Source organism: Anopheles bellator, chromosome 1 (assembly GCF_943735745.2).
Source record: "Anopheles bellator chromosome 1, idAnoBellAS_SP24_06.2, whole genome shotgun sequence".
NCBI classification, from domain to species: Eukaryota; Metazoa; Arthropoda; class Insecta; order Diptera; family Culicidae; genus Anopheles; species Anopheles bellator.
Window position 1 is genome coordinate 17,549,053 of NC_071285.1, and position 20,947 is coordinate 17,569,999.

Sequence of the window (20,947 nt, forward strand, 5' to 3'; positions counted from 1 at the left end):
CCTTGGAGCGTCCTGGAACACAACCAGAGCAGAATATTTGGGGAACAAAAGGTAACTAAAATTCGGTTGCATCTAGTAACCAACGAACTTCTGATTGAACCGATGAGCTTTCAGTGTAACCATTGACAATCCTCTGTGCTGCCCGCAGGTTACCTAGATGCAATCCACTCCACAATCGGTTCCCCGTTGTTCTTTCAAAATAGACTCTTTCTACTCAACGACAAAGAATCCAGTGTAGTTAAATTTTTACTTTTCTTTTTATGTTTATTGCTAAAATATATTGAAATAATAAAAATTAAATAATTTCGCGCATTATAAGATTATAAATACAAACGGGGGCTGTGGGTGTGTAAGTGTTGTAGTTTAGGAGGCTTGTAAATTGATGTACCTTTCTGCTTTCACTAGAAATATGTTTTTGTCCCTAATTTGTAACATTGGTTTTGTGGTATTTTTGCTTGCTTGTCCGTTCTTTCCATTTGATCCATCGGTTGCTATCGTCATCCTTGTCATCGTTCCTTCGACACACAACGTTCCGTGTGTCTTGCCCCTTTATACCATCCTCTGGCTCCGGTCCCCGCCCTGCAGGTTGTCCTCCACCACTCTGGACCAACGTTCGGTGGGGTCTTCCAGGGGCACAGGGAGTGGGGCTCGTCTTTTCGCTTTCTCTTACGTATTCATTCGGCTTCCACACCCTCTCTCCCTCTCTCGCTATACATAGTTACAGATTGATTTAGTTCCGTCCAGGCACCTGATATTGCAACCACAGCGCGGTCCTGTGCTTGCGACACACGTTCATTGGCTCAGAGCCCAGAGGCCCAGAGCCGCGTTGGGCCGACGACGGACCAGAACCGTTTCGCATCGCTTCGCTATCCGCTTCGCGCTAATACGCACTCACCCGACAGGTCCTTATTAGCTAGTGGTTTTTTTATGTTGCACTTCTTACAGAGTAATTTACAGTAAACAAACGAAATTGTATATGCTATATGTTGGAACGCGGCCGTGCCAGGGGCAGAGGATTGTTTTGAGTTTGAAGAAACCGGAGGGGGTCTCAAGCGGTCCATGGCGCAGTGGTCTTAGCACTGTCACCGCCCAATGAATGGAGTTTTTGGCGAGGAGAGTGTTTCCCACCCCACACGGGGCAGCAAGGAAGGTTTTGGACTGAAGTTCGTAACATATTCAACAAAACAAACCTATAAACTATCTATATTCATACCTCGAGAGCATACTAACGCGTACACCACCCGGCGCTAGTTCTCCCGTGAGAGATTTTTCTTTATCAAGAAGAAACCTGATCCATCCCCACCGGGCCTCGGTGGTGGACATCGGTAGGTCGGACTGGAAGAAGGACGACCCCCCGGAACCAATCCATTCGTTGGCATACAACGGTCCGCCCGTTCCTTCTCTTGTGGCACTTGTGGATGGTGGTGAAGGGATCGGTGTGAAGCGTGGCCACTGCTTTCAGTGTGCTTCGCATTATGCGTGCTGCACGCTCAGCTGTTGAGAATTGCCTACGAAGGACGCGCTAGTGACGAAGAATGATTCAGAACCTGTCTTGGGCCCCGCATGCGGCCCACTAGAGAGAAAGGCAACCACCGGAAGCTGCACGTTACACGTTTCGTCACTCGCTTCCCAGCACCTCCGGACCGTGCGCCGGAGATCATTCCGCGTTTCTTTTTTGTTTTTTGCTTTTTGATTACCAAACACCTACGACCGGATGCAGAATTTTGGCGTATGGCCGATCCTCACACCGCCATGCGCCTGTCTGCCTGGGGTGATTTGATTTCTAATAGACCTGCGTTTGCGGCGGCACCGAAGCCGAACCGCCGCCCGGATGTTCCGGGCTGTGGCGCTGTTTTTTGCGCTTCTTCTCCTTTTTCCGTTTTTTGCGCTCCTTGTCGTCTTCGTGTCTTTTCTGCTTTTTGTGCTTCTTCTCGTGCGTATCGAGCCCGGCCGCTTCCAGCGCGGACTGCTCAGGTGGTGCCACACCGTCCTTGTGTTTGTGTTTCTTGTGCTTATTCTTATGCTTTCTCGTTGGTGTGGTTTTCAGCAGTTTGTACTGCTCCGGAAGCTGCAATGGCATAGCGGTAGCGAGTTAGAGAGCAGAAAGCGGTTAAATGGCGATCGAAAAGGACCCTCCATCGTCTTACCGGCCCCGGATGCAGGCGGAATCCAGCTAGCTGTACGCTGGTGAGTGGAAGCAGTTCTTTGCCCACGATCGGTGGTTTTTCGATCACACTCCGTAGGGAGCTATTATCCTACAAATAAAACGAAACCCGACGAACCATGAATATGTATCGCTTTTTTAAATAACCATTTTGCATTTCATTTCGAATCGCCGCCATGGGATGCGCAAAAACGAATGGCCAACGCGATTCCAGAGCCTACTGTTGGTAACGAGCGATCCAGAGAAAAAATGCATTATACACGAAGGAGGATCGCAGCAAACGGCGACCAATGGCTGTGGGGCATGCTTACCAGATGTCCTGGTCCATCGATGACGCCAGGTAAATTCGGCAAAAATGATGATAGCTGTTCCTTTACCTTTTTACCACTAAATTTACTATAAGAATGCTCCAGCCCGTAGTGGGCCATCAGATTCGTGGCCCCGGTCAGTTCGCCTTCGCCTGCAAGGAACGAAAACAGGCACACGCAGGGTGAGGACACGAGCAAAACAGTTAACGGCCGCGATAGAACCGATCGGTGGTACCTGGTGGTTCCTTCATTAAGTAAAATGGTCCACTGTGCAGTATCGAAGGATTTTTGCCCAGCTGTATGGTGGTTTTGAGCGTGCCGGAGGAATCCTGGCGGGCGACGACGGGTGATCGGCCGCCCGCTCCGCCAGCCCGCGGTGACGACTTGGGCGAGTACTGTTCCACCTTCCGGAACTGGTCCGTCGTCATCGCGTTTCCGTAGTTGTTGAACATTGTTGCTGTTTGTTGATGCCTTCTCCTGCTCTGTTTCGCCTACGTTGTCCCTTTCGCGCAACCTACGCAGAGCTCCGGTTGGCCAGCAACTTGGACCGTAAGAACAGCAGCAGCAACTGCACCACAAACTAGCCCCGGAAGGCAGCGAACGCATCCACGGGGACACGTACGGGTGCGGAGGCTGGGAAGGCCAGGTAGCCGAGACTCTTCGCACAAGGTCTCACCAATCGGGATGGCAATTTTTACTCCGTTTCGAACTGACCCCGGACCGTGGCCCGTGCCACGGATGTCGTAAACTCGCGATATCTCCGTCTATGACGACGAAAGCAGCACCCGCGAGTAAAGCACAGACGTAACCTATTAACGTATTATATTAACGTATTAACGTGTTATTATTATTATATTAACGTAGCGAGCAACGCGAAAAACGCTTTTCTTTTTGTCTTTTCTTTTCTCTTTTATTTGACAGATGTCACATCACGACGTATAAACCAAGGTGCCTAACGGTTGCTATATTCCAGCAGTCTCGCTTAAAAAAGGTGGTGAACGGTCATCATATTTTTTTTTAAGTGAGGATTTTAGTTACATTTTTCTAAAATAGATAAGTTTTTCAATCCGAATTTTTGGCCTTCCATGGCTCACGTATGCCAATGAGTCCAGCTAAAATGCCTGCCCTAATTTTGTTTCCCTCAATTGGTTTTGATTTTAGATACCCATTACTCTTCCATATGTTTATGTCCACAAATGGAAAATGGGCCGGTAATGCTGCAGCAGCTGATGTGCTTGCTGAGGCCATTTTTTCAACATCGCCGGGATAGTTGTTCTAAGATCTGTAATAGATCCGCTCTATTACCAAAGCTATTCCAAACTGCATTGGCCCATAGCCATTTGCAATCACAGGCAATTTGAACATTGTTTAGAATATGCAAGGCTATTGCTAAGAGATTTTGTAACAGAGTACCAGAATGAGGTCGGCTAAGGGACGTTACCGCAGAAAGGGATGACATCAACTCTTGGTTTTTGGTGCCGGGCCCTTTAAAAGACGGGCAAGTTGTCAGATTTGATAGAGCTACGAAAGACCCCTTAGCTGTTTTTAGATATCCCCTTGGTCAACAAAGGGCGCAAAGGGGATCAACAAGAGGCGTTTAGTACGAAGAACAAGTAGAAATTGGGAAAGGTAGAAAATATTATGTAAAAATGCTGTAATGCAAATATAACGTATAGTGTAATGTTGAAATATAATATAATTAATGTATAATTATACGAGCAAAATGTCGACTCAAAATAAATCCTTCTTCTTCAAAATGAAATATAATTCTTTTTATTCTTCATTTCTAAAATTCAAAGTTTTCTGAAAATCTATATTTTCTGACCGTTTGGTTTGTTTTTCTCCCATAGTTAACTTTTCTCTCATTTTTGCGTTCCCGGCCTCTAACAGTTTGTGTTTGACAGTTTGTTTCTGTTTTGTTTTGTTTCACGACATTAAAATTGGCGTTAGTTTGAAATAAAATAAAGTAATTCTGTTGTAGCCGGGTATAAAAAGACATTAAACATGAAACTAGTAATTAGTAACTGGTAACTAATAATCAAAAAACTCTCTCCAAAACAACTCTCTCTAACCTGACCAAATTGACAGCACTCAACTGACAGCATTTTGTTTTCCTCGCTTTGTGGAACAAGAACATTTAAACATTTTTAACAGAACAACAAGAACAGAACATTTTTTGAGGTTAATTTAAATGAACGTTTCTTTCGCAAAAGTGTTTAAATCTCAGCCCAAATCTCTTGCCAATTTAAAAGCATTCCTTCACTCCTCTTATCCTATCCCAAAAACATTCCTATCTTCTTCACAATAAAGTACAAATCTTTTCATTTCTTTATTTCAATTATAATAATTCCGAAACGAATCCGCGTTGTCATTTTACATCACGGATGTTCGGATGTTCGGATGTTTGCTGTTGTCCGAAAGAAAGTCCCACAGGCATGTACGAACAGTGCTGTACTCTTTATTTTTTACATGATCTCTTTGCTGAGTGGTATTTTATCGATCTACAGTGCCATTTCTCGGCGGCCCCGTTTGGCTTTGCTGGCCCCGGGAATGGCGGAACGAAGAGGTTGTAGAAAGAGTGTGAAAATCTACTGTTAATGTCACACGGTTGTTGAAACGAATAATTTCTGCTCCTCACTCCAAACGTTCGAACGGGAAGATTTTTCTGGACCTCGGATCCCTTCGCTACCTTCACGAGCGCAGTTGAGTAACGCCATTTCACTGTACAAACACACAACTGACGGCACACTCGCTCGGGGAATAAAGTTTAAATTAAAAAAGCCGACGATTGGACGTATTACATTAAATTAGCTAACCGTAGAAACCATCATCATGGAGTCCGGGTCCGTTTCAGGTCGGAAGGTGGTCGAAAGAGCCCGCGGGGAACGGAACGTACTTGAGTATTTGTCATCATTGCGAATCCATCCATCCATCCTTTTTTCCCGATTCGTTTCGTGCTGGACCAATATTTACAATCGCGAACCACGACCATTGGATGTCGCGCGGTTCCGGTCGATTCATCTGGGAGATACAGGGAGCTACAGGGAAGGGGGCTACATAAAGCGAGGAACGAGCAGGATGAACGAGCGCCTGCCGCGCGGCACGGCCGATGGCGATCTTCTGGTTCGGGCGACGTGCCCGGTACGCGGAACGTCCCGGAAGAACGGATCGCTCAGAACGTCTCGCTCGTCTTTGTACTCGTCGTAGCCCCTGGTGACTGGTTGCTGCTGCTGCTGCTGCGGGGACTGTGCGGGGCGGGACGTTGTGAGTGGGCCCGCTTCCGAGTGGCTGGCGGCGGTGCTGAAGCTTCCGCCGTTGCTGGTGATCGAGTAGTTGATCGTGCGACCGTGATTGTCGCGGATTGAGGTGCTCGTCGTGACGATCACCTTCGGACCCGCAGGCGGGCTGCGGGCCGAGGGCTGTACACGTGGCGCCGCACCACTGCTGCTACTTCCGACGGTGCCACTGCCGCCGCCGCTACCATGGCTCTTGTGGTGTTCGTTGTTAATGATAAACCTACTAGTGTTGCTGCCGCTACCGCTAGGGAGCTTCTTAGCGCTACGATCGTTACTATTACTATTACTACTGCTAGTGCTACCACTGTTACTGCTGCTGCTGTTGCTGTTACCACTTCTGCTATTGCTAGTACTATTCGGTCTACCATCACTTCGTCTGGCTGCCTCGCCAGGGTGCTCCGCCTCGTCGGAGCTGCCCCCGTTCGGAGGCCCGTTCTGGGCGATAACAAATTCACTATTGGTGTTGGACTTGGCGCTATCCAGCCCGTGGCTACCCGGCCTGGGCTCGTCCCCTTCGGAGCTGTAGTCCTCCTCCTCCTCGTCGTCGTACTCGTACTCTACCACGGGCTCCACTCCGGGAACGGTGCCAGGATCTGCACCGGGGGGCACGGCTTCCGATTGCACCGGACCGGACTTACGCTCGCTGGCCGGCTCCTTCGCGACCAGCGGGGGGGCCGGCGGTGGCGCCAGGCCAGGCGTGTGGTGGAACGGTGGGTCCGATCGCTTCAGCTCCTTGTGCTGCGGGATCTGCGTGAGGTCTTCGACTTCCGGGTCGAACTGGAGCGAGATGTCCTTCTGGTTGCGCAGGGGCTGCTCGAAGGGCAGGTGCAGCGGTACCTGAAAACGAACCGGATACTGTCCGGGGTCAGAAAACCGAGGGACCGGGACCGGTGTAAGCGGGCGTGCAATCGTGCAGGAGGTCGTGCAGGCGTGGCGGGGCGGACTCACCTGAGGCGGTGGCTGTCTTCGGTAGCCTTCGAAGCGCTCCTGCTCCGGGTGCTGCTGGTGGTGGTGATGCTGCTGCTGGTGTTGCTGCAGCTGCTGCTGCTGCTGGCGCAGGATATCCTGGCGCTGCTGGGTTGGTGGGGGCGCCACCGAGGGCGGCAGCTTGAAGCCTTGCGCCCGCAGCCGGAACGGGGTCAGTGGGGAGGACGGCGACGGCAGGACCAACGGGGACGCGGACGCCAGCAGCGGGATTCTCTTTGGTGCTTGGGTTTGCTGCTGCTGCTGTTGCGGACCGGAACCGAAGCCACTGCCACCGAGGAACGGGGAGCGCTGCGTGGGCGGGGGCGCTCCCGACGAGGAGGACGAGGACGACGGGATGGCCGGTTGCTTCTGCTGCGCCCGGTTGATCTTCTGCGTGTGCAGCAGCAACAGGGCCTGGTGGTTCTTGATCTCCGCCTCGTGCTGCTGGACCTGCTTCTGTTGCTGCTGCAGTGCCTTCTGCTGCTGCTTGACGGCGGCCTCCTGCTGGCGCTTCTGGAGCTCCTCGTGCTGTTTGGTGATGGCCTGCTGCTGCAGCAGCTGCTCCTGCTGCTGGCGCTTCTGGTGCTCAAATTGCTGCTTTTGCTTGTGTGTCAAAAGGATTTGCTGCGTCTGGACCTTCGGCTTGCTGGTCCCGTTGGACGGGGCCGCGTTTGGCGTGGGCGGCCCTCCCACGCCCGTCGTGTGCGTGGTGACCGTCACGTGCGAGTTGGTCACGGTCAGCGTGCCTCCGTTCTGGAAGTGTTGCTGCTGGAACGAGACGGCCGGCTTCACCGGGCTCTGGCCCGCCTTGGTCGGGGCTTCCGTTTTGGGTTGCTGCTGCTGCTGCTGCAGCGTGAACTGCTGCGGTGAGAAGGCTCCACCGTCCAACGAACCCGAGCCTCCCTGGTTGGCCGGCTTCTCCCCGGCACCGTACTCCACGTCGTCCTCGTATTCGTAGTCCTCGTCGTCCGCCGGTGACTTCGGTGTGCTCGAGAACGCGTGCATCGGCGAGGCCACCGTCGACGAGGAGATGGGCTGCGTGAATGGTCCCTTGTTGTTGTGGTTGTTGTTAAAAATGAACCTCCTCGAGGGGGTGGTGGTGGGTGGCTTCACCGTCGTCGTGCTGGTAGTCGTCGTCGTGGTCGAACTGGTCGTGGTCGACGACGCCCCATCGTTTCCGTCCTCCTCGGAGCTTCCTTCTAGAGCGTGGGGGCAAAGAGCAGTGGTCACATTAAAATTCGGCAACAGAACACAGCACCGTTAGCGTTACCCTCTGGCGATGGAATGATCGTGTTGCCGTACAGCTCCAGGTTCAGGTAGTAGAACTTCTCGGACTTGGAGCAATCGACCTCGTCGACCCGCTCGCAGACGCGCGTCTCCTGATCGAACACCGTCCCGTTGAGGCAGAGAAACTTGATGTCCATCGGTTCGTCGCCCTGGCCGATGGTGCAAACGTGGAACATCTGGCAGGACGCCTCCAGGTCGGCATAGTACCCACCGATCACTTTGCCCGCGCACGTGAAGTTCGTCTCCGGAAGGTTGTCAAAGTCGAGGTACTGTGGAAGAGCGTGGACATTAGACCCGGGCCGACCCGACCCAGCACGCCAAGCTACATACCCCGGGTTCACCCATACAGTTTACGCCGAACAGGAGTAGCATAAATGCTATGAATGTTCCTACGGGAGCGACAGAGAGAGAGAGAGAGAGAGCATTAGATTCGGGGGTATCAAGCGGAACGGCGATCGGGGTTACCTTGCGAAAACGACTGCAGTATCTTTAGAACCTTCATTCTGGATCGTCGCCGCATCTGGAAAGGTTCGAACGAGAAAGAGAAGGGAATTAGAGAAAGACCGTTCGACCGTAATTAACCCGGTTAGGCTGTGTCTTATGTGGAATTCCGATCGCGAGTGTGATCGATTGGATCAGAATCGAAGATTTAGCATTGCGTAAATGGAACGGGCCTCGCCGTAACGCAACATGTAAATTCCATTCTCGGGCAGGGCACGGAAACCGAGTCGAAACTCGTTAGTGGGTTCCATTAGGAGTATTGCACCTGCCCCCCATCAGGTTCCAGCTGTCCACGATGGTCGTTATTTAATTGAAACCCCCTCCGTCAGTGATACTCTCGGCTGGAGCGGCAATTGGCTGCGGTCTGGATGGGTTCCGATTCGGTTTTTTTTTCGGCCCCGCAATCCTACAGGTTCATGCCGCTCCCCCGATATTCTGCCTTGGCTGGCCATTCATTCAGACCTGGGCGGCCAGTGCAACCCGTTGGCTTCCTGTTGGGTGTGTTGATACGGCTTTTTTCCCACTGCGGTCAGGTTGCGTCGAATAAGTTGTCACTCTGCTGTTCGGGGGCCTGTTGCTGGTTTGTTTCCAGTTCTCAGTTCGCTCGAAATCATCGCGTCAAGTCCCACCGTGAAGGTGTGATTCGTCGTCGTCGTCGTCGTCGGGTAACTACGGTCCAATCTGCGTCCATAATCGATTGGATTCTGCGGTTTTGTCAGCCGCGGGCCCGAAAGTCACCGGCAGCTGCGGCTTCCGACTTAAAGTCCAACTTCTTTTTACTCGGCCCATTTGCCCTTGTTTCATGTTCGGTCGGCAATGGAACAGGTGACGCCTAACCTACCGTAACTTCCTGCCCGGTGGCCGGGAAGCGCCATCTAGCGTTCGGCTGGAGCGCTCCCTGGGACTGGGAAACTCCTGGGATTCCAACGACAGAGCAACGTTTCCCCCGGTTCCCGATAATCCCACCGAGTATGTGGGGCTCAACCGCGAAAACCACAACACCACCACGCGGATAGACAGAGCAAGCGAGAGAGAGAGGGAAAGAGCGGCACCCGTTTGAGTCCTTTTTTTGTAGCCGTTTTGTCGCGTTCCGTTTTTGAGCGTGTCCGTTCGCTTTGGTTCGCAGCTTCGCACGATTCCCCGGCTCGGAAGTTATGAATGAATCTCGATTGAACACCGCGGACGACACCGGAGGACTCCGGGAGCTTTGGGACGCTGGAGGGCCACTATTGTTCACCGTAGCATAGGCACGCTCCGAAGCAGGCACTCCCATCCCATCCCAGCCGTATGATAAACGATCGTGGCGTTCCGGACCATTGTTGGCGATTGTTGGCGTCGCACGTGCCAAAAGGTAGGCGCCTGCGCCCGCGACCAGCGCAACGCATACGCAAACGCCTCTCGCTGCACTTTTGTCGCGCGCGCCAACACAATTTATGAACCTTATGTTGGGTTCCACTGCCAACATAATCGCCCGCCAGTCCGTCCGTCCGGTGCAAGAAAGAAGGAAGTCCCGAATGCCGTTTGTACCCATTGGACGCGTTTTCGCTGTACTATTTCGTTCCCTTTTTTTTTCTTCGATCGAACCGCTGTGAAGCGGAGGCCTTTGTAGGACTCTGTCGCACCTGTTGCGCACCGTCGAAGGGCGAACTTACAATTTGTAAACAATTGAACGCAGACCAGTCCGGTGTCCCGTAGATCGTGTCGCGATCGTACTCTGGCTGGCTGTGTCGCCCGCGATAGCTGAATGCAATATTGGAGTTTAATGTTCAAATGGAGAATATCGCCCAAACGATCATTAATGATCGTACAAAAGCCGTTTAGAATTTTAATCATTTTTTATAACAAAATTAAATTATCCCGAAAGGAAAGCGATCGGGGGCCACCGGGACCTGTTCCGAAATGTTCCAGTGTTGCGGGGTCAAAAATGCTAATTCCTACTCCGCCAACATACTCCGCCCCTATACTGTTCGGTTCGGTCCGAGAAAAGTGATCGAGAAGGGTGATAAAGGGTCGCGCCGGTCAACGGCTTGGCGTAAGGACTTGGAAGGCGATATCCTTTCCCTTGGCCCTTTTCTATCCGTCGGTTGGCGTTTTTTTGTTGAAAAGGGGTGAAAAAAATTATATCAACCACCGATTGAACCGCTTCCTGGCTGTGGCCCTGGCCCCGGCCCGGCCCGGCCCGCCCTGCCGCACACTTTCACTGGCACTTGTTGGGCCCGTTTCAGTTTTTCCGGAGCGACTGTCGAATTCTTCCAGGTAGGGGGAGAATGACAAGTACATAACACCGGGGCAGACGCTGTGTCGCGGGCAGAGACCACAAAAAACAAGGGCGAGCGAATGAGCGAAGCGCTTTCCTCGACGGCTGTTCATGATAATCGACCTTCTGAGCCGTGTCTCTCGCTCTCTCTCTCTCTCTCTCTCGTTCCCCCTGTGTGCGTTGTGCTCGTTCCGCAAGGTAGCCAAGCGAGACCCTCCTGTCGGCCCCAAACCGGCATGGGAACGGTGGTCGGAATGTTAACAATCGCTAGCGCAGCACGCTGCCGGACTATACGAGTACCGGCGCCGGGCAGTTCGGCGGAGTTGCAATAGACAAAATGTAAGATCATCTCACTCCGATCTTCGATCGATCGCCTCGCCGTCCGACTGCGCCGTGTGCGTATCGATCGAATCGGATGCGGGAGTAATAATACATCCAATTTTTTTGAAAACCTTTCCCAGCAGAGAATTCAATTTCCTCGGCGAAAGGGTACCTCACCAAAATAAAATCCGAAACAAACGACTAGCCGACTCGAGTGAGATCGAGCTGTGCTAGGAGAAGATCGATCCGCGGTGAACGAATTTAAACCAAAAATCAGGGTGTGTTCTTTGAAATAGTGTTTAGTTCACTTGAGCATCGGATAAGGGTTAACCGTTAATTTTTGAAGAACAGTGTTCAGGTGCAAAGGTTCTCGTGACGTTGGCTAACGATCGAGCATAGTGTGTTTGCATTCTTATGGCGTTTGTGCACATTTTTGAAACAATTTGGCTCCGACTTTTCCGAGGTCTTATTTGTTTCACGTGAGACCGATCCTTCTCGCACTCTTTTATGCGAGTTGGTTGGCTGCATTTTTTTAAAATATTTTGAACCATTTTGGGATCATTTTACTGTAACGAAGATCGCATGGTTCCGTGGCATGGTGAGCCCTAATTTAGCTAAATTAAATTGGTGGCTTCCCCTTGAATTTTATCTTTATCAAACGAAGGCAACAAGCCCGTGTGGCACCGGAAGTGCGCGTGGGGGAACGATTGTAACTCGTCCGTACCGTTCGCACCGTGTCCTAGTTGCGGGACGTCGTCGGGGGCGAGGGCGACAGTCACCAAACACAATGGGATGACATTGGCCTTCACGGTCGGCTGAGCATCGGTCGATGGTCACGGTGGGAAAACCGATGCTCAATTGTTCGCCAACAACCGTCGTCGACATCGTCGTGTAGGGTTTGGCAGAATGTTTCAGAATGTTTTGCCGAAAAGCCGAAAGTTTCGCTGAAACTCTTGCCTGGTTTTGATCCGATAAGACGCTGGCCGGGTTGGCTCGGGGAGACACTCTGACGCTGATGAGTTGGCAAGCGAATCGAACCATAACCGAGCGTGATTTCGGTTAGTCAGCTCCCTCGGACTCGGAACACGGAACACGGAACACGGTGGCAGAGTAAAGCACCCCGCCGGTTCCGGCTCCGTGGCCACCCCGGCGTAGACACCGCACACAGTTTTGCAACGCTCTAAATAGTGCGCACTCACGCGTGTCACGTCGCTATGTGGTGGGCAGAAGCGAAGTTGAATCGTTTCACCGGCCCGGCCCAGAGTCCGGTGCTTCGGGGCCGGGCATTTGTAAGGTTCTGCCACAACCGATCGAATCCGAATGAATGGTCGACTGGCGCGTGCATCAGACAGAGAGGAAGCGAAAACGGGTGCACGAGAGTAGGAAAGAACCTCTCGTTTGGGGCGAACAGACCGCGAAAGAGAAAGAGGACACTGAACGAGACGCGAAGAGTTTTCCACCCGCGGGCTGGAATTAAGGACGACCCGTAGACACTTGTCTCTCGCTGTGGGTCACCGGAAGGACGTGTGAAGCGAAGGAGAACGCTACGTCCGTATCCACCTAGCGGATTGAGCAATCGGAAAATACATCGCTTTGTGTGTATACGGAACATGATCCGATGGCATTTGAAGTATCTTAAATTTTACAAAATTAAAATAATGCCACTTGAATTGAATTCGATAAATTTCGAAATAAATTCGAAAACTCCATCAATTCCAGCCCTTATCCACGCGTCGCGTTTTCCGCCGATTAAGGATCTAGTCATAGGTTCTTTCGACGCAGAGGTCCTTTCGATCGACACACACGCGACACGCGTAAATTTGACCGGCTCAAGGAGCGGCAGCAGAACATCTGTGGCCGCCGCGGTAGCAGCAGGTGAAAGGTCGCATGGTGTAATAGCGAAAGCGCAAGGACCCTAGAATCCTTTGCACCGCGCGCCGTTTAATTGACATCGCCGTTCCCGGAGCCCCGGACCGCGTACACCCGTCCCGGGCCGGCCATCCTCTATCATAGTACAAAACCGGACGGGGACGCACCTAAATTAACGCACACACTCAAGCGAGGTGCGTGTATGTCCACGTCCTTTTGGACGATCATAATTATCCTAGCACTGTCATTGTCCTTTCCGATAGCGACCATGCCGCTGCTGCCACTGCTGCTGCTGGTGGCTGTGTCTGCATATGCAATGTCCTTTTATCTTGTCCCACATCGCTAGGGTTGAACGAACAGCTGCTCGGTGTTGGTGGTGGCGGCGGCGGCGAAGTCGTTGTTCATTGTTTCACGACGATAATGATGACGATGACGATCAGGACGTCCTGACGCTCTCCGGAAGGAAGTCCTGCCAGCGAACCCCCGTTGGAATGTCTGGCGCACCCCAGCCAGAAAGAGGGTCGAAAGAGCAACGTTCGCCCGTAAGGAGGTCCACCATCGAGCATCGGAGTCCTCCTGCTGCTGCCGGTACCATCAAGGATCTCCCGCGCGCTGGTCCCACGCGAGCGGGGCCGTGCGTCATATGTTGTGCCTGGTCAGCGTAGATCCATTATCCTGGGGCCAGCATGAGTTGCGTGTTTGCCCGTTCCCTCGGCGTACGCCGGAGAACTGCATAAATTACAAACGTTTATGATCAACGGTATTTAACGTCATTTCCCACTCTCTTTCATTCGTTCGTTCCGTCCCGAGCAGCCCGGCCCGATCGTCCTTCCCTCCGTGTGTCCCTATAGTTTGGTTTATGTTTTGTTTGTGTTGCGCCAAGGGTTGGCTGCCCCGCATTGGGTCGGTGCCCCGCACATGATGCACAGACGCTGCATTTCACCTGTTGCCACCGACTCCGACCCGACGGCACGCACTTGCTGTCCGACGACGAGGACGACGCGGTCGAGTCGATTTAATTCCCGATTACTTACGCCTTTCAACGGCGTGTAATCGTCCCGCGATCGTCGTCATCGTGCCAGCGTTGCGAACAGCTGTGCGGTTGCACCGAGGCGCACCAAAAAAGCTTCGAAACGATGAACGTGATCGCACGAAGAGATGCAAACATTTGTAGGGTTCAAAGCTTTTCACCTTGGTGAACTTTGAAAGCTCCGTTCCAACGCGCGATCATCAAAGCTCGCTCTGTACCGATCGCTCATGTTGATGATCGTAACTAAATGAATGGAACTTAACTGAATTATTTTTGTTTTGTTGAACGACATTGTGAAATTGCAATCCTTTTTCCCAAATGCCAAGTAGTAATTTTTGATTTTGGTATAGTACAAAAATCAACCAACATTTCTTCAAACGCTTAAAGACTTAAACTCCGGGTGAAACGAGGAACCGGCACCGAAACCGATGTGTGGCGGAAGAGGCCGAAACAATGTACGGACCCACAGAGCCGGAACAACGGAAAAATCATAAACTAAATGAGTCAATTCGCGCCGATGATCGTTAGCCCCGGCAATCAGCGGCTAAGTACCGCCATCGTGGTGGTGCGCCACCAGCGACCAGCGAGGAGATTAGCAGCTATTACCGAGTTTACCGACTGCGAGTTGCAACCGCAGCAGGCAATTCACTCGCTAGGGTGTTAATGATGGACAGCTTTGGAAGAAAGCTAAGCAAAAACAAAAAAACACAAAACACTACCAATAGAGCGAGATCAAATAAATCAAAACAGCGAAAGTCGTTGGTGGGCAAAAATGGCCTCACTTGACGAAACGAGATTAAGGCGCGTCGGGAACCACCCGGTACGGGAGCTTTTCCGAGAGAAGATGCTTTTCAGAAGGCTCGTGAAGGGAGACAGAAAGGGAGCGCGCCGGAGCGAAAGTGAAAGAAGTGAATGCGGTCGGCACGGGAAAGAACTGGTTTACAGCAACCACCTTATGCTTATGTCTGGCTCCGGCATTTCGTTCTGCTCTGCATGGATGTTTGGCTTGCTCCATTCACGCTGCTTCGCTTCTCTTGCGTAAGGACGAGCGAGTGAGCGTGGCGCCAAGATATGATGGGGCGCCATTTATCGTCAAGGAGGAAACGTTAAGCCCAGCTAATCAGCTGATCAGCCGGTTTCGCGTTGCACTAGCGGCGTAAAGAGATTGCGTTCTTGTAGTGAACCGCAGCCCACTCGAAGCCTTTCCCTTTTCTGTTTATTGTTCTAGACCGTGAGAGAGCTACTTTCGGGCTGCGGATGCCCTTTTTTGGAAACTGGTAATCGGGAGCAGTGGAAGGACAAATATCAGGTTTGATTAGGTTGGGTGCGCGTGGCTTTAACTTTCAGATTTAAGCTTTAAAATTGATTCACATTAAAATGTGGTACCAGATGCCCCTTACTGATGGTTCGATTCCACATTCCACGACAAATACCTCGGATCCTTCGGCCTGAGATATCGGCGAACCACCAAATCACTCGATGGGTGGAATTTCACACTTCTCACTGCCGGCTCGCGAAAATCGGTTGCATGGACATTCCAACATGCTCAACATGCTCTCAGGTTCGTATCAGCCTGCCAGCAAATAGCAGAACCCTCCCCCCACCGAAAGCCGGTGGTAACAAGGCAGTGTCTATTAAATCTTCGTTAGTCGGCGTTCACTCCACCGCATCCATTACCCCCGGAGCCGGCCAGCCGAAGAATCTGCTCTCCGGAGCCCTGACACGGCAGAAATGGCCGTGTAATCGCGAACTGCATACATCTTCGGCAAATTTGCCACGCTGCACCGGCCGACCGACCGATTGCGAATTCGGCTCAGTCATCTTCGCACGGATCTAAACAGTCAGCCGCCGGCGACCGCGGGCCACGGTGTCGGGTCCCTGCGCCCCCACCCCCTCCGCCTGCAGTAGGTCAGTGGAGCTATGCGCGCCTTTACACCGAAAACGAGCTCTGGTATTTACGGTGTAATGAATGCTAATGATATTTCCTCTGCCTTCGCGCGGCCACGGAGGTGTGCATTTTTGTGTTTAATTTCATGTTTCTGTCCCTATTGGTGCGTGGTGCACCCGATCGGTCCGGGAGGGGACGCGAATTGACGCCAGTGGCCACCGGCAACGAAACGACCCGGGCTGGCCTGGCTTGGTGTAAACCTCAGGTCTCCGGGTGGGGAACGAGCGCCCACGGCAGAACCGTGCCGTCGAACCTTCGATGCATTCGCTGCGAAGATTTATGTGGGAAACTAATCTGAAAGGCATTACATACACTCACTCCCACCCACCCTGAAGGGAACTGCGAAACCCCTGAAGGGAGCATCGTGAAAGTGCTGGCCTGTTCGCAGAGGGCATCGCAGGATCAAAACTAAAAGTGAGATTTTAGTGCCAGCTCCAATCAGAGTTCAGTCGTATTTAGCGTTCTAGTCGAGTGGAGAGCCCTTCGAAGCGGCATCCCGTCAACTTTGCCCTTCCGCACGATTCCCCGTGAAGTATCATCAGTCACAATCAGTGTGGACGGTGTGCCGCGCCACCACCAGCGCCACCGCGATGGTCGTTTCTAAATGAGCTAAATGTCAGATGACCGATGGTATAAAGGCATTAAATTGGTTGCCGGTCTGAATCAGCTGGCCGTTCGGACTTTGGGGTCCCTTTTGGATCCGCTCAGGGGTTCAGACCATATCAAGAGACGGGGCCGGCAAATTGCGTCACCAGTCCTGTGCAAGTCCGTTCCCGGCCGATGTTATGATCCGTTCGAGCTCGAGTTCCATTTATTTCGGTGCCGTAGCATCCATTCAGCATGCGGCGCGGAAATCAATTCCTCGGCACGAATCCCGGCCATCCCGGTGATTCAACCTTTGACTCGCCAGCGCCGCCAGAGCTGGCTGCTCATCTGTTTTATGTTTACGCTTCTAGCTACGGCCGATGCGATTTATGTTGCAAGCTGCTGCTTGTCGTCGGTTTTATATGAAACATTCAATTTAATTTATCGTGCCGATGATATTTCGCAATCACACACTACATGCAGTGCGCGCCACTGCAACAATGATGTGCCGGGTCTGACCTTTCTTCATTTCCTCCTCGCAGACGGCATGTGCTCGTGCTCTTACCTATGGTGGCCCCGGCATCGGGAGAACAGCTGATCTTGCTTTGATGTTCATCCCGTGCCACGTGTAGGGGCTTCGGTGAGGTTATTAGCTCAAAGGCCGATTTGAATGTCGGTGGCTTGAAAGGGACATCTGCTTGTGGAGCGACAGCGTTGCCATAAAAGAGCGTAAATCATCGAGTTTCAGAAGAACAAATTCGTAAACTAAGTTTGAACTTGGAGTTCGAAGTGAAAAGGACTAATTGAAGATCTTTTTTCTTCATATTTAAACTTATTTTCAGCAGATTGTTTGATTTAAACAGCTTCTATCTGAATTGAATTTGACGTTTACGAGATTTGCCATTAAAATTGTACCCAAACAACTCACCAACTTGTTTGGGTTTTATGAAGCTTTCTTTGCTGTTTCAAAATATCCGCGGACGGTTCTAGAACTTTTTCCGGAGATTTTTCTTCAATATACGAACCCGAAATCCCAAAAACTGAAAAAAGAAGCTCTTATCTGCAGCTGTTGAATGGCAACTAGTCTCCTAAGGGTTCTTTGATATTTTTTCCCCTATCACAACTTCTCGATTAGTACATTTCTTAGTACAATTATTAGTACAAATTGGATTAAGAAAATGTGCACTTTGATTTGATTGCTTTGATCCGTAGACGGTGAAATCGGTCGTATCATAAACGTCAAAATATCACAACTGATACCAAGGCATCTGAAACGTTTGTGCCTTTTAATTTCGGTGGCTTTAAATTAGAACTTCAAATTACGGATTACGACAGTGTGCGTTGGAACGATTGTGTCACTTCGGATCGCTCGTGACGTTCGTTTCGTTTCGGTCGATCCAAGTTAGAGAGCGTTGTTATGTGTGGACAACTGTTTTGTCATGGTTCACGAAGTATTCAGTGGGTTCAAGGGATTCCCAAAAAGGTCGAACCCTTTCCGGTGATCGATAGACGGCCAGCATCTCTATCTGTTGTGCAAGGTAAGTGCGATAAACGTTTCCTGTGCACACGTTCTTTGTGATTCATTTGACACAAAAGACTACGGTAAATACGCCGTCGCTGATCCAAGGCGTTCTTTGTTTTAATCTTGGGTCCCACAATCGAAGAATAATGATCTCGCTCGCCCAACAAGGCCGTTTCACCTTTATAAAATGCCTGTCGATCAGCGCTGAGGAAGACACAGCGATCGTTATCGGGGTTCGGGATTCACTGAAAAATGTAGCAACGTTTTCTACTCAAAACGAACAACAAAAATAGGTGGAATATGGTGATTTACCCGTTTACCGAGTAACATGTTCTATGAGTAATACGCAAACAGGTGGGAACAAATAACGCGGGCAAACACAGCCGAACAGCAGCGGCACTCGAATGAAAGTGCGATTTCTATTCGTTGTGTTGTCAGTTTGTTTGAACGCCGAACACCATCAAGTTGTGCAACACGGGATGCGCGGGCCACAAGGAGAAAATGTCACCAACGGTCTGACGATGGCGACGCGATGATGGCGCTGGAGAAAGAAGAGCCCGTTTGTTGTTGCCCACCACCCGAAGTAATGGAGTGTGCAGATCGACGATAAGATAAGCGGACAGTACTGCGAGTATATACAGAACCCTGACCGTCTTGGGCGGCCACAGTGAGCGTTTCGCCGGACTCAAGAACGTTTCTGGATCGATACTAGAGCGTGCGAAAATGAAAGTCGCCATCGTGCTCACCGTTGTGGCCGTGCTCGGGTTCAGCTGTTTGGCAGTGGCCCAGAACCACAACTACTTCTTCGGGGCCCGAAAGCCGTACGATACGCTCGTCAACACGACGACCTACATCAGACCGGGTGGCTTCCTGCGAGTGAGGACCGACAACCTGGAGTACCCGCTGAAAGGGCAGCGGGGCCGTAACATTACCGCGATCTACGTGTACGATCGGATCGGTGGTGGCCGCGGAGGATACGCCAACATTGTGTGGGGTGGCATTGGCAAGAACTACACGCGCGTCCACCTGAAGAGCCAGCGAGGACTCGGCATGAACTTCCAGGTGGAAATCTACGGCCTGTAGACCGGGACCGGGCGGTTGAGCAGGTTGGGCGGAAAACGAAATATACATAAAATGCAAGTGTTTGGAACTTGAAACGACCGGTAGTGTTTTGTTGTGTCCACTAAAATGTCGTGAGAAAGAGACATTGGCCCCCGGGTCGGGCCAGGCTAGAGATGTCTGTTTTATCAGACTTCTGTCGTCAAGTTGTTTGCTGATTCTGAGACGGCGGAACCGTTTATCAGCACCGTAGCGCCAGTGATGCGCGTTTCTCCACGCACTTCAAGGTGGAGGTCGTGGTTGGTGGCCCACGATCGTGAGGAGCTGATAAAAGGCGTGTGACCATTAACAAAATTACAAACCGGCCGCCTCGGAAAACACAAGCGAACTGAATAAACATCAGCACGACGGCCGCCGAGTGCTACGGAGTGTGAAAAATGTGTTGACCATCGCGGGCATCATGAAGGTTTAGATACCAAAAAAAAAAAAATGCTCGAGCTTTAGCAGACGGCCCCGAGGGTCAATGGGCCGTTGTTGGGCGGTCTAGCGGAGCAACAAAGTTGTCGGAAAAAGCTCCTCCCAACAAATAGCTGGCTGGCCTTTTCCGGCGGACTAACGCGCCATTCACGCCGTGCTTTAATTGCTTTTATGGAAATCGGCACACTCCCGAGCCACTTCCTCGCCAGCCAGCCGAAAGCCGTAATCAAATGTCAGATCTTGGTGCTTCTTGGCTTTTGCGGGGCCCCGAGATGTGAGATCTCGGTGCCGAGATGCCGAGCACGGCAGAAATCACAGAAGCCGAAGTTCAACCGAACGCAGGGATCGGAGTGTCCGTGGCATCAGTAAATGGATCTTTGGCTGCTGAAGCAGAAGACGTTGCCGAAAGGTGAACTTCCAGCCGCTTGGATTAGGATCTACTGCCGGCCGCTTCGTGGCCTGAAAGTACCTAAAATTAATGCTTCCATTAAGTGAGTGGCAAAAAGCATCTGTGTGGCGCTTTCTGATAATGATTAAGGTATAAGGAATGCTCACCTGAAGCAGTCACCCGAAATGGTCACTCCAAAAAGCCAGATTTTAATTGAATAACATATAACTCACGTACGCGGGGCGTAATTAGTGAAAAGCGCATCGCCGCTCGTGGCTTTTATGCCTTTTCCGAATTACAAAACGTTGTCACAACACCCGCGCGATCATTAAACTCGATCCTCGCGCTGGTGCCCTGCGGCCCCAGCGGGAAGGATTAGGCCTCGAGCAGTGGGCTCCGATTTTGTAACGGTCCGCCGCCGCGCAACTCCGAGAAGGATTACCATCTTGGTGTGCCTTCGAAAGTGAATCAGATTAATTATCCACTTGTCCGCCCTGCCGAGCGGTACGGCCTGCCATAAAATGTCGGCCCAATCCGACACGGAAGCCGAAGCGCACCGCTGAAGATCGCTGATCGCTGTCCGCGGCACGGAGTCCGCCCTTTAGTGCGGTCGCTACCGTAGGGGATAATTAAGACGTTTGTGGGGTGCCTCTTTTTATTGGCCTCTGGTCTGCCTCTGATTGGATCGCCGTTTTGGAGACTTTGGAGACCTCCACATTCCTGCGCCAGAATGATCACGCCGAAGACGTGCTGTGTTGTGGTGGGCCCGCATTCGGATCAGGTGTAATCAAAGAATCGTAAGCCTTCCGTAAACCCACTCCGAAAGGTCGTTAGTGTGTCGCCTCGGGTTGCCTGCTTAATACTTTCGGTTGATTATGGCCAAATGCCGCCACTGTTGAGGCTGCCAGAACACCCAACCTCGGCGCATCGGTACTCGGCGATCGGGCAGATCCTTGTTAGCGCGGGCTG

The 20,947-nt window shown here is 51.6% G+C and overlaps 3 protein-coding genes across 3 annotated transcripts in view; 1 reads left to right on the forward strand and 2 right to left on the reverse strand.

Annotated features, from left to right (window-relative positions):
* Window positions 1-547: 547 nt before the first annotated feature.
* Window positions 548-3,369, reverse strand: LOC131211560 (mediator of RNA polymerase II transcription subunit 19). Its single transcript, XM_058205076.1, has 4 exons — window positions 2,708-3,369; window positions 2,476-2,624; window positions 2,148-2,255; window positions 548-2,068 (listed from the first exon to the last, which is right to left on the reverse strand). The coding sequence occupies exons 1-4, from the start codon at window positions 2,922-2,924 to the stop codon at window positions 1,784-1,786; spliced, it is 759 nt and encodes a 252-aa protein (XP_058061059.1). The 5' UTR covers window positions 2,925-3,369; the 3' UTR covers window positions 548-1,783.
* A 1,786-nt stretch (window positions 3,370-5,155) lies between these two features.
* The window catches only part of LOC131208351 (dual specificity protein kinase splA-like), a 38,927-nt gene continuing 23,135 nt past the window's right edge, over window positions 5,156-20,947 (reverse strand). Inside the window, exons 2-6 of the mRNA XM_058201468.1 lie at window positions 8,487-8,541; window positions 8,352-8,410; window positions 8,005-8,290; window positions 6,717-7,933; window positions 5,156-6,623 (exon numbers count right to left, since the gene is read on the reverse strand). Coding sequence (XP_058057451.1) covers window positions 5,526-6,623; window positions 6,717-7,933; window positions 8,005-8,290; window positions 8,352-8,410; window positions 8,487-8,541 — 2,715 coding nt within the window. The 3' untranslated portion in view covers window positions 5,156-5,525. The remainder of the gene's footprint in view (window positions 6,624-6,716; window positions 7,934-8,004; window positions 8,291-8,351; window positions 8,411-8,486; window positions 8,542-20,947) is intronic.
* LOC131209249 (probable salivary secreted peptide) lies at window positions 18,727-19,291 on the forward strand. Its single transcript, XM_058202663.1, has one exon. It carries the CDS (start codon window positions 18,778-18,780, stop codon window positions 19,135-19,137), a length of 360 nt encoding a protein of 119 aa, XP_058058646.1. The 5' UTR covers window positions 18,727-18,777; the 3' UTR covers window positions 19,138-19,291.